The 20,059-nt window shown below is 43.9% G+C and overlaps 1 protein-coding gene across 4 annotated transcripts; it reads left to right on the forward strand.

The window, feature by feature from the left end:
* The first annotated feature begins 13,848 nt into the window (after window positions 1-13,848).
* On the forward strand, window positions 13,849-19,899 carry LOC136512788 (uncharacterized). Of its 4 annotated transcripts, none has more exons than XM_066506782.1 (17): window positions 13,849-14,095; window positions 14,270-14,405; window positions 14,883-14,933; window positions 15,020-15,195; window positions 15,311-15,388; window positions 15,496-15,607; window positions 15,713-15,797; window positions 15,865-15,916; window positions 16,001-16,062; window positions 16,153-16,268; window positions 16,537-16,658; window positions 16,877-16,939; window positions 17,038-17,095; window positions 18,761-18,834; window positions 18,938-18,986; window positions 19,121-19,206; window positions 19,538-19,899. In XM_066506782.1, the coding sequence occupies exons 2-17, from the start codon at window positions 14,285-14,287 to the stop codon at window positions 19,598-19,600; spliced, it is 1,368 nt and encodes a 455-aa protein (XP_066362879.1). In that variant the 5' UTR covers window positions 13,849-14,095; window positions 14,270-14,284; the 3' UTR covers window positions 19,601-19,899. The 4 variants fall into 4 exon arrangements, with proteins under 4 accessions (XP_066362879.1, XP_066362881.1, XP_066362882.1 ...); XM_066506784.1 differs by having other exon boundaries at window positions 14,306-14,405; XM_066506785.1 differs by having other exon boundaries at window positions 13,849-14,056; window positions 14,306-14,405.
* The last annotated feature ends 160 nt before the right edge of the window (window positions 19,900-20,059 follow it).

The following is a 20,059-nucleotide window of genomic DNA, read 5'->3' on the forward strand; positions in this document are numbered from 1 at the left end:
AGCTCTCATCATCACTATCAGCCATGTCGAAATGTTCAACACTTTCCAAAGGAGCAACTATGTCATCATTGCCATTGCCAATATGTAATCCTTCAAGTAACGCCAAGTCCTTCACATTTTCCACCTCATCCCCCTCGTCCACATCAACATCCATTTCATTGTCTACTTCCATTTCCATAGCTCTGGTTAAGTCAATCTCAAAAGTCCCTTGTAGGCCCTCTTCTTGATAGAACTCTCCATCATATGTGTTTGGGTCGAAGTTGTAGTCTTCGGCATTTGGGGAAGGTGCTTTACCGTGCGGCGATACCTTGTGCACAATATCCCAACCCTGAAGACGAGGGTCCCTTTGGCACGAGTAGGGGAGATAATAAACTTGTGTGGCCTGTTGAGCCACAATATAGACATCCTTTCCGCCATAGACGGAATCCTGTCGAATTTCTACTTGACTTCGTCTCGTTTCTTGAGGATCAAACCAATGGCATTTGAATACGACAAGGTTAAGAGGTTTGAGACCATGAAACCTAAGTTTGTATATTTCTTCAATTCTTCCATAATACTCGGCCCCATCAAGGCCACCAGTAAAAACTCCGGAATTCATGGTTCTTCGATTGGGCCGGCTCTGCTCGTGTCTTGTTGTGTGAAATCGGTATCCATTCACATCATAACCAGAAAATGACTTGACCCTATGTTCAAAGCCATTGGCAACCTGTCTCAACTCTGGATTCATAGTAAAATCGGTTTGGCTCTGCAAGGTCAAGGAGGATAGATCGTTAAATTGGAATGTACAAGCAACTGTGAATGCCAATCGGCGAACGAGCTAAATTGCATAGTACCTTTTGTTTGAACCAAGAAATAAAATCGGAGATTCCATTTCCCGCACCCTGATGAAGAATGGTGTCATGTTCTTGCAGGGTAGGTTCCCTTGATAGATGCCAGTTCTCATTAATAAACTCCCTGTAACAACGAGAAACAAGGAGGTTGGATGCAAAATGTTGACGACATATTTAATTAACAAGTTCATGCAAGAAGCCACTTACTGCATGTCCGGCTCCATTTCGGTAAGATTGGTGAACACATATATAATGATTGTGAGCCACTCTTCGTTTTTCAACAACAATGAGGTCGCATCACTTGCACTTCCAAGTTGCCCTTGGAAAAGGCTGAGTTTTGATTCATTTTCACTAGCATTGTAACGAGGGGGTCAATTATGCACGCTAGGAAGCTTGTCACCATAGTATGCTTGTGTGAAGTTAGTAACCTCCTCTAGAACGAATGCCTCCGCCATGGAAGCCTCGATTTTGCATTTGTTTCTGCATTTCTTCCGAAGAACCTTTAGACATCTCTCGATTGGATAGCACCAACGGGCCTACATAGGCCCTCCCATTCGTGCCTCATACAGGAGGTGTAGAATCAAATGCTGCATCGGGTTGAAGAAGCCGGGTGGAAAGATCATCTCCAACTTACAGAGCAACACAGGTGCTATTTTTTCCAATTCTGCAACCACGCTACGAGATAACTCCTTGGCACAAAGCTGGTGGAAGAAATAGCTCAACTCGGCTAGCGTCTTCCACACATGCTCAGGGACATAGCCTCGGAGCATCACCGGAAGAAGACACTCAATCCATATGTGATAGTCATGACTCTTCAGGCCATTGATTCGTAAGGTAGATAAGTTCACTCCCCTTCTCAGATTCGTTGCATACCCATCAGGGAACATTAATGTTTTGAACCATTCTAATACTTCTCTCTTTTGTTCTGGTTTCAATCTGTAATCGGCCTTAGGCCTTGTCCATTTCTTGCCGCTTCTAGGAGGTTGCATGTGTTGCTTTGGTCTATCACATATCGTTGCCAGGTTCAGTCTCGCCTTTACATTGTCCTTCGTCTTATCCTTAATGTCCATGATCATTGCCCAAAGCGCCTCGGCAACATTCTTCTCGGTGTGCATTACATCAATGTTGTGTGGAAGAAGAAGGTCGTTATAATAGGGGAGCATCATCAAGGGCGACTTATGAGTCCACATATGCTCCTCACCATATCCCACGAACCTACCATCTTTTTCATTGATCCAGAGAGCATCTATCTGATCATGAACCTCGGCACCGGTCATCATATGTGGTGCAGGGTCTATAACCATGACACCTTTAGTAAAGTTCTTGATGTCTCGTCTAAATGGATGCTCAGTAGGGAGGAATTGTCAATATTTGTCGAACACGGAATATTTGCCGCCCTTCTGCAGCCAATTGAACTACAGAGCTGCCTTGCACAAGGGGCATGGAAACTTCCCGTGAACACACCAAGCGCTGAATATCCCATATGCTAGGAAGTCATGCATGGAGTATTGATACCAAACATGCATGTTGAAGTTTGTCTTTGTAGCTCGATCGTATGTCCATACACCATGGTCCCAAGCATGGACCATGAAGGGTCGAGATGGCGGACTAGAGGGGGGGTGAATAGTCTTTTCTAAAATTAATCGCGTCGGCTAACCGAAACAAGTGTGGAATTATAACTATCGGTCTAGCCAAGACTACACCCCTCTATATATGTTCTCTAGCACCTTGCAAAGATACTAATTATGCAACTAAGGTGCCGGGCTAGCTAGAGCTCTCCTAAACAATTCTAGGAGCAAGGTTACACAAACCTATGCCATTAGTACTTTAAGCAACAAGGGAGCTCCTATACATGCTAGTAAGCAAAAGCACAAAGCTAACTAAGCTCACTAGCAATGCTCAATAACAAGGCAACCAATGCCTAATTAGTGAGCGCAAATACTTAGCTACACAAACTAAGCAATGTGACTAACAAGGTTACTAAAACCAAATTAGCCACGCAAGGGAGCTACTTCTATGCTACACAAGCAAGAAGGTAATTAGCAAGCTACACAAGCTATCTAATTATAAGAGCAACTACACAAGCTTAATATGTATAAAAGTAATTGCAAGCTTGTGTAATGGGGATGCAAACCAACGGGAAGAACAAGGTTGACACGATGATTTTTCTCCCGAGGTTCACGTGTTTGCCAACACGCTAGTCCCCGTTGTGTCGACCGCTCACTTGGTGGTTCGGCGGCTAATTAGCATCACCCGCTAAGCCCGCACATCGGGTGCCGCAAGAACCTACCCCTTGAGTGAGGGTAGCTCAATGACACGCTTTACTAGAGTTGCTCTTCGCGGCTCCCGCGGGGCGAGCACAATGCCCCTCACAAGCACTTCTCCGGAGCGCCGCACAAGCTTCTTGCGCGCTTCGACGGAGACCACCACCAAGCCATCTAGGAGGTGGCAACCTCCAAGAGTAACAAGCACCACCGGCTTACAACTCGATCACCTAGTGCCACTCGATGCAACCTCATGATGCAATCGCACTAGAATCGCTCACTCACACAATCGAATGATCACTATTAAGTATATGTGTGATGGAGGGCTCCTAAGCACTCTCAAGCATAGACACAAAGTCCCCCAAGGTGCTCCACAACAGCCATGGCCGAAGGCCACTTCTATTTATAGCCCCAAGGGCTAAACTAGCCGTTACCCCTTCACTGGGCAACGGTCGGGACGACCAGACGCTCCGGTCATGTTGATCGGACGCTGGACCTTAGCGTCTGGTCGCCCGTAGATGGCCACGTGTCCCAACTCCAACGGTCACTTGACCTGATCGAACGCAGCAGCTTCAACTGACCGGACACTGAACCCCCAGCGTCCGGTCGTTTCCAGTAAGGTACCGACCTCGACTGGACGCGTCCGGTCACACTTGATCGGACGCAGCCAGCGTCCGGTCACACTCCAGCTTCTGCGTCACCATACGTCAGCCTGACCGGACGCAGCCTTCCAGCGTCCGGTGCATTCAGATCCAGCGTCCGGTTAGTTGACCGACGCCAGCATCTTTGCGACCAACTCATTTTTACTTCTAACTTCTTCACCCTTGCTCCAATGAGCTAACCACCAAGAATTTTGCATCCGGTGCAATAGAAAATAGACATTTTATTTTCCTGAACGCACTGAGAGGGACCCAAAACCCACCTCACCCCTGCAAACACCACCTCCTTTGTAAATGTGCCAACACCACCCAGTGTACACCACCATGTGTATGTGTGTTAGCATTTTCACAATCATTTCCCAAAGGATGTTAGCCACTCAACTTGCCACGCCACTCGATCCTAGCGACGATGCAAAGTTAGATCACTCGAGTGACACTAGATGACCGATATGCAAACAAGTTTGCCCCTCTTGATAGTACGGCCATCTATCCTAAACCCGGTCATAAACTTCTCTACACACCTATGACCGGTGAAATGAAATGCCCTAGGTTATACCTTTGCCTTGCGCATTCCATTCCATCTCCTTCAATGTCGATGCAACACATGCACCAACACGATCAACAATGATATGATCCACTTCATATCATCACATGATCATATTGGTTCATCGATCTTGACTCTACTTGCTCTTCACCGTTGCCATCGTCTATCAGCGCCAAGTCTTGCTCAAGCTTCACCGCCACGCGGTCCATCACTCCAAAGCCTTCGACTTGCCCTTCACGCTTGCCACCGGTCCATCAAGCCAAGTCTTGTCTTGATCTTCTCCACCTTGATCACATGACTCAATGTCATGTCTCATGTGCATTTAAGCTCCTTCATCATCACATGTGTGAGCTTTGCAACATCTCCAAGCCATTTTCACCTTCATGGCATATGTTGCTCACACACATGTACCTGTGGACTAATCACCTGTGTATCTCACATAAACACAATTAGTCCACCTAAGTTGTCACTCAATTACCAAAACCAAATAAGGACCTTTCAATCGAACAAAGGCTCCATGAACACACCCATGTTATTCCCAGGGTGTTCTGGAATTATCAACGACAAGAACACATTCTGTCGTTGGAAGGAGACGCCCGGGGGGAGATTGAGAGGGATAACAAACATGGGCCAACAAGTGTATGGGACAGCCATTATTCCATAAGGATTGAACCCATTTGTTGCCAGTGCAACACGCACATTACGTGCCTCCCCACTTTTGTAACGATGAATGTTATCAAAGTGATGCCATGCTTCACCATCGGCTGGATGTACCATCTTCTCAGGACTGTATCTTTTTCCATTTTTGTGCCATATCATCTGTTTCGTGGACTCCTCTGTCATGAATAGCCGTTGGATCCTCGGTATGAATGGAAGGTACCGTAGGATTTTCATGGGGTACGGACTCTGCCTCTTCTCACTGTCACCAGAGTCTACCTCCAGATACCTAGAGGATTTACACTTTGGACAGTACTTTGCATCCGCGTGTGCTTTTCTAAAGAGGACATAGCCCTTCGGACAAGCATGTATCTGCTCATACGGCATCTTAAGTGCACGAAGGACCTTCTGTGATTCGTACATGTTCTGTGGCAGAAGGTGACCGGCCGGAAGGATGGAGCCAATAACTGTCAACATTTCATCAAAGTTCTCTCGACTGAGGTTGAACTGGGACTTTAAGGCCATTAAGCGTGAAATGCCATCAAGCTTTGAAATCTGTGTGTGGCCATGAAGGGGTTTCCCTGCCGCAGACAACATGTCGTAATACGCCTTTGTGCTTGCCTCTGGCTCCTCCTCCTGCTGCCTACGTCCGTCAGCGAAGTATGCTTCGTGAAAGTCATCTAACCAAGCTGCTACCCCGGCATCAGCATTGTAATCCTCGACACGTGGTCTCACTACCTCCTCTCTCACACGATCGGCTTCACCGTGGTGGGTCCACTAGGTATAGTTTTTCGTAAATCCATGCCTAGCCAGATGTGAAGTCATCACCTCCTTTGTCTGCCTCTTTCTGTTCTTACAGTTGATGCAAGGACAAAAAACGGCACGCGCTCCGGGAGCCTGGTCAAATACTTGCTTGATGAAAGCCTCGGTCTTGTCAACCCATTCTCTGGTAATCTCACGGGCGCTCCGGTGGCCCGAGTACATCCACTCACGGTCATCCATCCTCTAACATATATATATCACCAAGTAATAAATATAACCATGGACTTGCTTCTACACGTCGTTCCTACCATCTAATAGGTAAGGATAGGTCCTAATCCCACCCGAGGATCCGTAGATGGTGTTAGTTCCCATGGTCTGGTCCTATCCGAAATAGAATTTCGGCAGCACCTCCCCGCTGTTCTCCAAATACACGTCCCGATAGGGAGATTGTGTATCCGGAGAACAACAAGAAGGTACTGTTGAAACTCTGTCTCGGATCGGAGCAGACCATGGAAACTAACACCATCTGCGCATCCTCGGGCTATCCAAAAAACATGGACAATTCAAAACAGATACGGTTATTGATATGCAAAGATCTGCATATTTCTAACCGTATCTCTTTCGAACGGGAGACACCTAACTGGGTTACGTGGAGATACATGACCAGGACAAAGAAAGAGTGGTTATACCTTAGGTGGCGGTGAAGTCAGGCTAGCGGGGCCGTGGCGGGTCGGTGCAGTGGTGAGGCGACGCGGTGCGGGCAGACCTGGGGACACCGGGGTACTCCGACTCGGCTCCTGCAAAAAGAAAGAAAGAAGCAAAATAACGTCAACTCAAAAATTCGGCAGCATCTCCCCTGAACGGTGAGGTTTCCAAACCTGAAAGAAAACCACGGCACGATGGCCGACAACCACATATATATCAAGGAACCACATGCAGCTTAATTATCAACTACTACTACTCTAACTACTACAACTACAACTACACTAACTACTACTACCACTACAGTTGAGTGGGGTATGTAAGTGAATTGGTATGGTTTTCAGCTATACTATTTCTTATTTTCCTGGCACACAGAAAGTTGATGAAATATGTTTATTGATGAAAATGCATATTTCTGAATATTATTAAAGTTTTTAGCTTCCTGAAATGATATGGGGGCTAGATACGATCCAAATATGTTTATTGATGAAAATGCGCTAATTGCTAATAGATGGGCTAATTTTTAGCTAAACCTTCAACCAGTTGTTAGCTAACTCTAGCTCTAGCTGATCCGAGTATGCCCTGTATCAGTTATGATACCTGCATTTCATCAGGAGCAGTTTTCTTTTTATGTGGAAACTAATACATTTATGGACCCTACATTTATTCATTTGCAGATACCAGTCTGAAGCCCTGCTGCCACACCATAAAGTAATTTCCCTGCTCTGATTGCACCATCTATAACCCAAAATGTTCATGTATCAATGCTAATGTGCTGCGTTCCTGTTTCCAGCACGTTCTTCACTGTCCACTGCCCCAGTGCGGGAGAGAGACGCCTGCTGGGAGTACTGCGACAAGCTGGATGGAAACAAGGTCAGGTGCAGGTTCTGTCACAAGGTTCTCAACGGCGGCATCAGCAGGCTCAAGTTCCACCTGTCCCAGATCCCCAGCAAAGGGGTGAACCCTTGCACCAAGGTGAAGGAAGACGTCATTGACAAGGTGAAGGCCATCATCTCGGCCAAGGAAGAGTACAAGGAGTTCCAGCTTCTCAAGAGGCAGCGTGTAGCCGAACTAAAGCAAGAGGTCATCTTTGGATTAAGGTTTCAGAAACCGTTTGGCATAAACCAACACAGTAGGAAAGGAACACCACAAACCTTAAATCTCCCAACAAATAGTGCAACAAACACTAATCAAAATACAGGGGGAAAATCCTTAGATCCAGCTATCCAAAGAGCAGAAAATTAACACACACACTGGATCAATGAGCGTCACTAACACATTTCTATGATTGAAAAATATTTTCCTGGTCCTTTAATTCAAAAAACACACTGTTGTATACTGACATAGTTCTTGCCATAATCAGGTTCTTGCAGAAGTTTTCAAATCAATCTTACTCTTAGTATAGCTATGATCGTACCAAAGTAAATCTTGGTTTATGGGGGAACAACAAATAGGAAAGCAGTACGAGGTCTATGTCAACTACTTTGAAGACCATAATTAGTAAACTGGAGCTAAATTATTTATCATATCATAGCATTTAACATGTAGGAGTAACATACAACTAGAAACACAAAACTCAACTCCTAAGCTAGATTCATCAAGTTCAGTTATGGAAATATTAGGTAAGAACAAGGATGAAGTCATAAAACAATGATGAGAAAGCATCAGTTGTTAATGTTATAAGTAGGCGTTCCTCCAAGATCAAAGGCACGAATAGCTCATATTCTCATAATCTGATATCAAAATGTTCATTATGGAAATCGTCAATGCGTATAATCTGAACGCACAGAAATCGGAAGGAGTACAGGGGAAAAAACACCACCCTAATCCAGTGGCTAGCATTTTCAGGTTCTTGCCTCTGACAGTCTATTGTTCCACCTCCACCCCTCCTGACTCCTAAGGCGCACTCACCCCAGTTCATGCAGTGTGGGGAACTGGGGTTATCCATGGCGACCAAATTCCACAACAGAGGAAGAAAGAATAATCCATTACAAGAAAACACGGTAATAGCTGTACCACGGTTAGGCGCGGGAGGGGGATGGTTTCAGACTCCAGCAGCTGGGGGTTCACGTAGGCCGTGACGGAAGAACAAGGCACCAGACCGCCGCAGTCGCTTAGTGAAAAAGGAGGAGTGAGGAAGAGTACCTGACTCGGTGCCCTTCTGGCGGAGGATGCAGAACTGCTTGGGGGAGAGGACGGCGCGCCACTCCTCCTCTCTCCTCTGCTTGCGGGGGCGGGATGAATGACTGCGTCGTTGGCGTGCGGGGGCGAGACGCCGGCGGCCGTGCGTGGCGGGGCTGGGGCGGGCCGGCGGCCGTCGCCGACGCGCGCGGGCGGACGTGGCGGGATGGGGCGGGCTGGCCGGGCTGCGGCGGCGGCGAGGCTCGGGCGGAGCGGTGGCGGCAGCGCGCGCGGCCGAGCGTGGCGGGCTGCGGCGGCGGCGGGGCTGCGGCCAAAACGGTTCGGCTTGCGGGGCTGCACCGAAAGGGTTAAGTGGTGAGGCCACTTTGCCGAGAGCCAGATCTGGGAGGCTCTCGGCAAACCTTCCCCCTTTGCCGAGAGCCCCCATATCCAGCTCTCGGTAAACATATTTTTTTTTCAAATTTCGTTCGAATTTTTTAACTAGCTAACTGCACAAAAAATATTAAAAAAATAAAAATTATTATTTGCCGAGAGTAGCTCTCGGCAAACTGAACAAAAAATGATATTTCTAAAAAATTAAATCTCGAGAGCAGCTCTTGGCAAACCTCTTCGCCAAGAGCTAGCTCTCGGCAAACCATTGATCTAGGCCAGGTAAAAAAAAAGAAATCTGCGCCGAGAGTGGGCCTAGTTGCTCTCGGCAAAGATTCTTTGCCGAGAGCAATTCCCTGAAGCTCTCGGCAAATAATATCCAAAAAAAATTAATAAACAGCAAACAGCTCCGGAAAAATACGAAATTTTGCCGTGTTACAACTTATGCTCTCTAATGGCTATACAAAAAGTTTGGAACTCCAGAACTAATTCGACCGTGACATTGTTTGAAAATCCTAATGGATCCTTCTCAACTTTACGAAACTTATTCGGAGATGTCTCAGATTCTAAGAATCATACGCAACCACTTGTGCGAAACATTTTCATTTTTTTACCACAGCCTCCAAGTGTGATACCATGGCTTCATTGCAAATATCACAATTTTCCGACTTCGTTTCCTTTTTTAAGAATTTTTAAATCGTTGGGCGACATATGTTCGTGGTCTTCGATTCGTAAAATGAAAGGTGAAAAAAACGTCAACAAGATGTTATTTGCCCTCAATAATGCATAAATAGCATGAATATCATTTTCTACCTATTTTTTTCCCGTGTTTAAATCAATCGCTGTTCAAATTTTAATCGATTAAAAAACTCCTTGAAATGCAATTAATTAATTATATATAGCAAATAATTACAAAAATACACAAAATTTTAATATTGAGTACAACCTGTAGTATGTCTATAGAGAAAAAAAGTTTGGAGCATATGAAAGAAAAAATAATTTAATTGGAGAGAGTTAGGAGAAGAGAAACACATGCACATGAAATATAGAAACCACCTTTGCCGAGAGCCTGGGAGGGGCTCTCGGCAAATATTTGCCGAGAGCGGCGCTCGGCAAAGAGGTTTGCCGAGAGCAGTAACGGAGAGGCTCTCGGCAAAGCGGTGACGCCGTCAGGGCACGTCACGGCTATGGGCCGCGACAATGTTTTGCCGAGAGCCTGATTTTGCCGAGAGGGCGGCCTACGGCAAAGGACCGTTTTGCCGACGGGCATTTTTTGCCGAGCGCAGCTCTCGGCAAAACGGCCCACTTCGCCGAGAGTTGTTGCCTGCCGAGAGGCAGGCCCACGGCGATCCTGTCAGTTGCCGACGGCTGGTGTTTGTCGAGAACTGCTCTCGGCAAACGTTTTCTTTGCCGAGAGCCCACGTTTTTGCTCTCGGCAAAAATCTCGGATCTCGACAAAGGCCGTTTTTCCGGTAGTGTATGCAATGCGATGCAGAGATGATGCAAGAGTTAATTAACTAGGCAAAAATAACTCTTAAAACAGAGTACAAACTATGAACTAACAAGCTAGCTCTAATGACTAACGTACTAATCTACGTATTAACATCGTCAAGAATGTGTCATTTCCCAACAAGTGTTTTAGTTATACAAACCCAAGTTATCTCTTTATTCCATTCTATCGATTATTATTCGAAATAGGGCATCGTTATCTATCTAGCAACCTAATTATTCTAGAGCTACAAAAATTACAGTGAGCAGCTAATAATATTAGTAATTTACTGTAAAATTTTTAGAGTCAAAACTATCACCATTTTCACACAAAAATTCCCACGAGCTTAGGTCTTATTAAAACTAAGCAATTTAAATTAATTATGGCAACCCTAAAAACAACACTAACTAGATGAACCAATTACGCTAATAAATAGATCATGATTTTAGGAACTCAAAGAAATTTGTTCCACAATTTTTGGATTTCTATACTACTTTATATTGATTTTACAAGTTAACTAGAAACCTATATTAGAAAAGCATTTAGAAAATAGAAAAGGCCGACAGCAACCCCTTTCGGTCCAGCAGCCCCTACGGCCCATGCGGAACGTCTGCACGCGTAGTGGGCCGGCCCAGCATCGGCTCACAGCGGGTAGCCAGCACGAGCGTCGATGATTTTTGCAGAAAAGCCCTTGATCTCCCCCTTTATTGCGTGGCACTATGCTCACTATTACAACAGAGACACATTTCATATTTAGAACCCTGAAGTTCTTCACCTTCGCAATGAACTAGTCACTGAGTAGGAGTGCGCAGGGGCGCGATGTGCGAACGATGGGCGACGCTGCCGCTATGGCTTTTCAGCCGGGGAGGGCTTGTCAGTGGCTGTGCAAGAACTGACGGCCTATCCCACCTATGGGCGCACGCAAAGGAGCGGAGCCACAGGGCTCGGCACGCTGCGACATGGTCAGCTACGGCGGCGGCAATGGTTGTCCGGTCCAAGGTAGTGGCGCGGATGCTCCGATGAACCAGGGCTACAGATATACCAAACGAAAGGCAGAGAAGCATCAGGGAGTTACCACAGATACACGCAGGGTGCCCATTGAGGTGGAGGAAGACCTAGCAGAGTCGGCCATGTGCGAGCCGACAGGCTCCGCGCGCTCCGGCTTGGCACCACCGCGTCACGCCATCGATGGAGAGGTTGCTGACCAAAAGAAGACGAGCACCAATCCAAGGGGGTCAATACCAGCTCCGAAACGACGTCAATTGAACCTTTATCGATGGGTAAGGGCTTACCCCCAAAACGTGCTCTGCTCCGAGCGAGATGACCGGCGGTTCGAAGAACCTTCGAACCCGGCCGACCAGAGCGAATTGAGGGGCTCGAGCGGGTCAACAGGCTAGCCTACCTCCAGTCCTAGCTATGGAAACACTGAATCGAAGTGGGAGGTTACGAATTGCGTGCGCAGGCTTACGCCACGGTGCGCTCCGTCGGTGGCAAGTTGGACGAGGCAACGTCTCATGATTCGGACAACCACGACCGGGTTGCGTTAAATGAGCAGCAACACCCACACAGTTTCTCTCACTCCTCACATATATACATGTGGTGATGCACGCACGTCGATGGAAGTATGGAAATGGAACAATGGGATCAGCCGCCGAAGTGGTGCTTCTTCTCGTCGTCGGCCCTTCTTCGGTTCGTGGTGCTCGTGGAAGGCGTCAGAGCCTGCCGTCGCGATCTCCTCCGTCTCGTGGCAGTGCGCGTGCTCCGGGTCCTTCGCCTCGTGCTTCTCCTACTAAAATTGTCCACATCACGAGACGATCATCATATTATCAGGTGGTTTGATTCGTTCATGTATAATAGGACACTTATATATATAGAGAGAGAGAGAGAATTATTACCCCGTAGCTGTCTACAAAATAACTTATTCTGTAGCCACTTTGAATTATGATAATTACTATATTAATTTATGAGATTATAGTAACTCATTACTAAGTGGTTTACTATAACATTATGGTAAATATCCCCATGTGTTATAGTAACCCAACTATCGTAAATATGTATTGACATTATCGTAAATTAGTATATAAAATTATCGTAAATGAAGATGGCTACAGAATAACTTATTTTGTAGTTGGCTACTGAATATATATATATATATATATATATATATATATATATATATATATATATATATATATATATATATATATATATAATCCTATAGCTGGCTATAAAATAATTTATTCTGTAGTCACTTTGTGTTACGATAACTACTATGTTAATTTACGAGATTATAATAACTTCTTACTAAGTGGTTTACTATAACGTTATGGTAAATATCCTCATATGTTATACGAACCCAACTATCGTAAACACGTATTGACATTATCGTAAATTAGTATATAAAATTATCGTAAATGGAGGTGGCTACATAATAACTTATTTTGTATCTGGCTACTGAATATACTCTCCCTATATATATATATATAACTATTACCCTGTAGCTGGCTATAAAATAATTTATTCTATAATCACTTTGTGTTTCGATAATTACTATGTTAATTTACGAGATTATAGTAACTTCTTACTAAGTGGTTTACTATAACGTTATGATAAATATCCTCATATGTTATACGAACCCAACTATCGTAAATACGTATTGACATTATCGTAAATTAATATATAAAATTATCGTAAATAGAGGTGGCTATAGAATAACTTATTTTGTAGCTGACTACTGAATATACTCTCTATATATATACACACACGGGTTTATAGCAGTGTTTTGACAATTATTGTGGACACTACGATTCATCTGACTCAAATTATGCATACTTTATTATACTCTCCGTCAAAAAAATGCAATTCTTGTATGAGAAATCAAATGATTTGAAGTTTGATCAAATTTATATAAAATATATTAATATTTATGATATAAAATAAGTATTATTTATTTGATTATGAAATATATTTTTATAATGACTCTGTTCGCTGGTTGGTTTCTGGACTGATAAACCCGATTGGTGCTGGCTTGTTGTGAGAGAAAAATATTGTTAGCTAGCTAATAAGTCCTGACTGAAACCAACCAGCGAACATGCTGAATAAATCTAGTTAGAGACAAATGTTAATACAATTTACTATAAATTTAATTAAAGTACTGGTTTGATCTGCACGCAACGTGGGCAGCGATTTCAGCGGCCTCTATGCTATCCTAGAGGGGTGAATGAACGTTTATTATCGAACTTTAAATGAAATGAAAAACAACGGGTGACAATATTTTATATTCTCAAATGCTTCTCCCGTTTACGTCGCAAATAGGCCCTAACTCCGCATTTGGAAACGAGGTTCAGGCCCAACTCCAAACGTGAGTGAGCAAAGCCTACAAGGGAGGGGACATCTTTTAGGCGGGAAGCGACATCCTGTTTCCCGCCGTTCTCCTACCATCTCTTTTAACGCGGCGCCGCCACCGGTCGCTCGCCCGTAGCCTCCCGCTGCCCAGCCCGCAGCCCCTCAGCCGCCGTTCACCCCTGCCATCCCCTCCCTCCCCGCGACAACTGGTCGACCGTCGCTGCCGCCCTACGCGAGGGCCAACCCTTTCTCTCAGCGACGACTCTCGGCGACCGTAGCTGCCAGTTGACCAGGTCTTCTTCGAGCTCTTCGCCGGCGACAAGCACCACCAGGTACACCTACTCCCCTTCCCTTCTTGCTGTGCGTAAGAGCACCCAAACCCTAACTTACTTTCTGTGTTCGGATCTGATCCGCGTCAATTCCACCCCGTCTCCAACCCCCTTCAATTTCCCAACGTTTCCCCATCCTTCGTTGTGTTGTTCCTTTGTTTGGTTTGGTACAACCAGTTTTTTTATCTGAGGATGGGTAGAGACGATGAGCAGGTTGACTCTATGGAGATTGACGACCAGAAGCAGCAACAGCTAGAAGCCCCGGCTGCCGTGCCAGAAGGGTTCAACACTGACTATCTCCGTGTTTACTACGGTAAACTGATTCCCCTTATAATGCATGGAGCGGACAAGTAAAATGAAACAGGATCCATACCATCTTGTCGGTCCATAACCATCTATTTTCTATCTTTATTTATCATTGATTCTGCACAAAGTTGTGATGTTGCATCACACATTAGGGGTTCTTTGTTGTTTCGATTAATTCTGTGGTTGCTTTTGTTGTATGTGAATTGTGATTGAGACATCTAACAGATGAGGAAGCAACTGGCTAGCATTTGCTTGCTGGAATAGTTTCCTTCCCCTCCCAATTGCTTGAGAACTTTAGTATATCTTGTTTTCATACTCTTTTTTTTTTCAAGACCTTGCACATTTTGTTATTCATCTGGTGTAACTAGGCATGCTCTCACCTGACTGAGGCTTTGCATTTAAGAGCCCGCTCGACTATGTAAGGGATACTACAGTGTCTTTGATTTCCTGCTGCTTGTGCTAACAACCAGGGTTATGATCACAGGAAAGCTCTTCCCATATGGTGATTTCTTCAAATGGCTTTGCTATGGAAATGGTTCGTGCTCACATCCTGGTTCTTTGGTTAGGAGTTAGCCTTGCACTCGTGCTGTGTCTTGATTTACCAAATTTTGTTTTCTATAGATGGAAAGCACCCCGGATGTGATCAGTCATATGTTGGACGTCGAGAGTTTTCATTTACACTGGATAATGACATCTACTTGCGCTTCCAATCCTTTGATAGTGCTGCTGAATTGGAGAGTTCTATCAAGGAGAAGTGCCCTTTCAAGATTGATATTGGACCTGTCTACAGCGTAGATGTATGATGCAGCATCGCTAAACACATAAATTTCTTTTTGAGTTTGATTCTAATTTTCTGCATTATACTCTTTTCGCAAGTTCTCAGCTAACTGATGAATCTTTGTTTTTCTGTAGCCTTCAAAGCGTCATGCTTACGCCCAATCTGGCAATAATGTCTTTGTACCAGTGGAGAGAGAACTAATTTTTGACATTGTAAGATAAGAAACTTGCATTATCTTTTTCATTCCATTTTCCTTTTATATTTTGCTCTGTATTCTTGTGCAACAGTTGCAAGCTGTCAACATTTTTATTCTTCCCAGGATATATCTGATTATGATGATGTTCGCTACTGCTGCTCTGGAGCTGATGTCTGCTCAGACTGCTGGCCCTTAATGACAATTGCTATCAAAATTTTGGATACTTCTCTTAGAGGTATGTCATTTGATTATGCAATACATCAGCTACCCACTTTTTCAAATTTATCCACACGAACTACAGATTTGCAGTGCTTATTATAATTGAAATCATTGTTTGCAGATGATTTTGGTTTCAGTCACATACTATGGCTATATAGTGGCCGTCGTGGTGTCCATTGCTGGGTCTGTGATAACAGAGCAAGAAAGTATGTTAGAATTTACTTTATCTGTTTCCTATGCCTGTTGATCCTAAAACACATGTTCTCGTGTTAGGCTAAGCAATGAACAAAGGGCTGCAATTGCTGACTACTTTCGAGTCTACAAGGTGACACACTTCATCATGCATTACTTTTGATGCCGTTTCTTGCCCTCCTTCAGAAATCTATTTAACCCTATGAATCTATCTCAGGGTGGTGAAAATGCACTGAAGAAAGTATCCTTGGCTGGACCTGTCCTCCATCCCTTCCTTGCGTATGTATCAACTGTCACGTCATTTTGTTTGATCTACCAACGAAAATTGGAAGAGCTAAATTGATTATTATGTAATTTATGCTCCTGCAGCCGGTCATACATGGATGTTCTCAAAATCTTCTTTGAAGATAGGTTGCTCCTTAGCCAACAACTCTTTTCATCAGAGGAGAGGTGTCAGAAGATACTTGATCTCATCCCTGATGAAAGTAAGAAAAGGCACCGTGAGAAATGAACGTTACTCTCTGACATACTCCCTCCATTTCAAATTATAAGATGTTTTGGCTTTTTTAGATACATGACTTTTGCTATGTATGTAGACATACTGTATATCTAAGTTCATGACAAAAACTATGTATCTAGAAAAGCCAAAACATCTTATAATTTGGAATGGGGGGAGTAGATGAAATCTACTATCCCTTGTTTAGCATGCCATAGATCTGTTCACCATCATTCTGAATTGGATTTGATTTCTAGATGTTGCTAGTGAGGTCCATGACAAGTGGCAGGGAAATAGACGATCTTCTATTTCAAAGGAAGATGTCAATTTGACCAGATGGGAGCAATTGAAGACGACTTTGCAGTCAGGAAAACACAAGGTTCATGTTTGATCTCCTATTTACTTTTTTTTCTGTGTTTTATCCCCTAGTTCTTATTCACTTTTGTTCGGACTTTTGTCTGTTTATCGATCAATGTTTATTTCTTTTGGTTACACCAGATCGTGTATAATATTCCAAGTTCTCAGTTACGATCATATCTGCTAATTCATCTGATTATGTTACATAATAGCTCTAATTGTTCTCTGTTTCATGCTCAGGGGTTTCGTAGATGTGTGGAAGAGATTGTCTTCTCATACACATATCCTAGACTTGACATGGAGGTAAAAGAAAAATCATCAGTTGTCTGTGTTTGCACTGGTAATAATGTACTAATGTTCAAGGTTGCTCTCACTCCTAATCAACTTTATACCCATGCCAGGTATCAAAGCACACGAATCATTTACTAAAAGCTCCCTTTTGTATACATCCAAAGACAGGTAAAAGTCATAATGCATTCAATTCCTGTATTAGTTTGTAATGTGATAATAAGGTGGCATGCTCTTATGCTCAAGAGAGAGGCTTTATATACGCATGCATGTCCTTTTGAAACCTCTAGATTCCAGAACAGATGCATTCACTCAAATACCTTTGCCATTTTCATTTAGTTTATTCTAACAACAACAACAAAGCCTTTAAGTCCCAAATAAGTTGGGGTAGGCTAGAGTTGAAACCCATCAGAAGCAATCAAGGTTCAGGCACGTGAATAGCTGTCTTCCAAGCACTCCTATCTAAGGCTAAGTCTTTGGGTATATTTCATCCTTTCAAGTCTCCTTTTATTGCCTCTACCCAAGTCAACTTCGGTCTTCCTCTGCCTCGCTTCACGTTACTATCCTGGCTTAGGATTCCACTACGCACCGGTGCCTCTGGAGGTCTCCGTTGCACATGTCCAAACCATCTCAACCGGTGTTGGACAAGCTTTTCTTCAATTGGCGCTATCCCTAATCTATCACGTATATCATCGTTCCGAACTCGATCCCTTCTTGTATGACCGTAAATCCAACGCAACATACGCATTTCCGCGACACTTAGCTGTTGACCATGTCGTCTTTTCGTAGGCCAACATTTTGCATCATACAACATAGCAGGTCTAATCGCTGTCCTATAAAACTTGCCTTTTAGTTTCTGTGGTACCCTGTTGTCACATAGGACACCAGACGCTTGCCGCCACTTCATCCACCCTGCTTTGATTCTATGGCTAACATCTTCATCAATATCCTCGTCCCTCTGTAGCATTGATCCTAAATATCGAAAGGTGTCCTTCCTAGGCACTACTTGACCTTCCAAACTAACATCTTCCTCCTCCCGAGTAGTAGTGCCGAAGTCACATCTCATATACTCAGTTTTAGTTCTACTGAGTCTAAAACCTTTGGACTCCAAAGTCTCCCGCCATAACTCTAGTTTCTGATTCACTTCTGTTCGGCTTTCATCAACTAGCACTACATCGTTCGCGAAAAGCATACACAAGGGATGTCCCCTTGTATGTCCCTTGTGACCTCATCCATCACTAAAGCAAACAAATAAGGGCTCAAAGCTGACCCTTGATGTAGTCCTATCCTAATCGGGAAGTCATCCGTGTCTCCATCACTTGTTCGAACTCTAGTCACAACATTGTTGTACATGTTCTTAATGAGCCCGACGTACTTCGTTGGGACTTTATGTTTGTCCAAAGCCCACCACATAACATTCATTGGTATTTTATCATAAGCCTTCTCCAAGTCAATAAAAACCATGTGTAGGTCCTTCTTCTTCTCCCTATGCCGCTCCATAACTTGTCTTATTAAGAAAATGACTTCCATGGTTGACCTTCCAGGCATGAAACCAAATTGGTTCATAGAGACCCGCGTTATTGCTCTCAAGCGATGCTCGATAACTCTCTCCCATAGCTTCATAGTATGGCTCATCAACTTAATTCTTTGGTAATTCGTACAACTTTGAATATCCCCTTTATTCTTGTAGATCGGTACCAATATACTTCTCCTCCACTCATCAGGCATCTTGTTCGATCGAAAAATATGGTTTAGTTTATTCTAACAACTGCAGGAATAATGTTTGTCACATAATGCACCCTATTGCTGACAATTGACTGTTGTTTATTTTTCTAGGTCGTGTTTGTGTTCCAATTGATCCCAGTAACTGTGATGATTTTGATCCTGCAGCTGTTCCAACTCTATCACAGGTATGGTCCATAGAGCCTAGCATGAGAAACACTAACATTTCATATCCTTCTCCCAAGCATCATGGTGCAATGCTGATTTGCTAAAACAAGTACACTTATACAGCTTTTAGGAGAGCTCAATGCTACTGGTTTTCAGACAGATTCTGAAAATAGTAAGTGATTAGAACCATGCTTCTTTTGTGATTTGTGTAAAAACGTATTATTTGTAATTGCAAAAAAAGCATTCTAGTACCAACATGCAGCCTTGCCTAACAGGCTAATATGCCCTCTTTTTTATCCTATTGAGTTTCAGATTTGGAAAGAACGTCCCTTGGGAAATCCATCAGTTTTTTCAGAACTTCCTTTATGCACCCATTGCTGAAAGCGTGCAAGGTATGGACTCTCCTATTTCATTTCTGTGCCAATGCCGGCATCCATATGCATATATGTGAATAATTGAAACACCGCAAAATATCTTCGGTAGCAGAAACTTAGGCACTATATAATTCTCTTCATCCCCCAGCCCCCACCCAAAGAAAAAAAAAAAGATGCTCGTATACTTTCCGTTAATCGAGCATTCTATTACTAGGAATTAAAAAAAGTTAGGATGCTCACTTACTTTCCGTTAGTCGAGCATTCTTTTACTAGGAATTAACTCTATCTCATGGTTCTGACATTTCCTGTGGCATAAGTCCGAATCTTTCTCTGGCATGTAATTTTGCAGGAGGAACTGGAAAGTGCATATAATGCAAAGCTTCAACAGTCCAAGAATTCCTTGAACTGGTAAAAATCTAGGCATGTTTCTGCCTCTGTTATCAGCCCCCGTCCGGCCGTCCCTGAGCATTCCAACTGTGGCATGGACCTGGTGTTATAGGTGGATTATCTATGTGACGCTGCCAACCTGTGTTGCATGCCTGGGACTGGGATGCATGCTACCATGTCAGTTTGAACTTGTATCTACGAATGTGACCTGTTCCGGTGCAGGAATTGCTATCGTTACGTTTCAGTTACTCCCAAGGGGAAATGAATGTAACACTTGGTGGCCGACGGTGGCAAGATAATCATGCTACCATGTCAGTTAAGTTGCATTTACGAATGTGACCACTGGTGCTGGAATTGCTGCCATTAGGTTTCAATTTTTCATGGGGAAATGAATGTGGCCGACGGTGGCAAGATAATCGTGAAAATCTTAGGATTCATGTTAACTTGGGACAGATAATCGTGCATCTTAGGATTCATGTCTACT

The sequence above is a fragment of the Miscanthus floridulus genome, chromosome 16, assembly GCF_019320115.1.
Source record: "Miscanthus floridulus cultivar M001 chromosome 16, ASM1932011v1, whole genome shotgun sequence".
In the NCBI taxonomy this organism is placed as follows: domain Eukaryota; kingdom Viridiplantae; phylum Streptophyta; class Magnoliopsida; order Poales; family Poaceae; genus Miscanthus; species Miscanthus floridulus.

Bases quoted from the DNA above. Each gene is read 5' to 3' on its own strand.
- LOC136512788 (XM_066506782.1), top strand. From the start codon at position 14,285: ATGGGTAGAGACGATGAGCAGGTTGACTCTATGGAGATTGACGACCAG. The intron at 14,934-15,019 runs GTTCGTGCTCAC...TGTTTTCTATAG, and splicing joins ATGGCTTTGCTATGGAAATG to ATGGAAAGCACCCCGGATGT. The intron at 15,798-15,864 runs GTATGTTAGAAT...TTCTCGTGTTAG, and splicing joins TGTGATAACAGAGCAAGAAA to GCTAAGCAATGAACAAAGGG.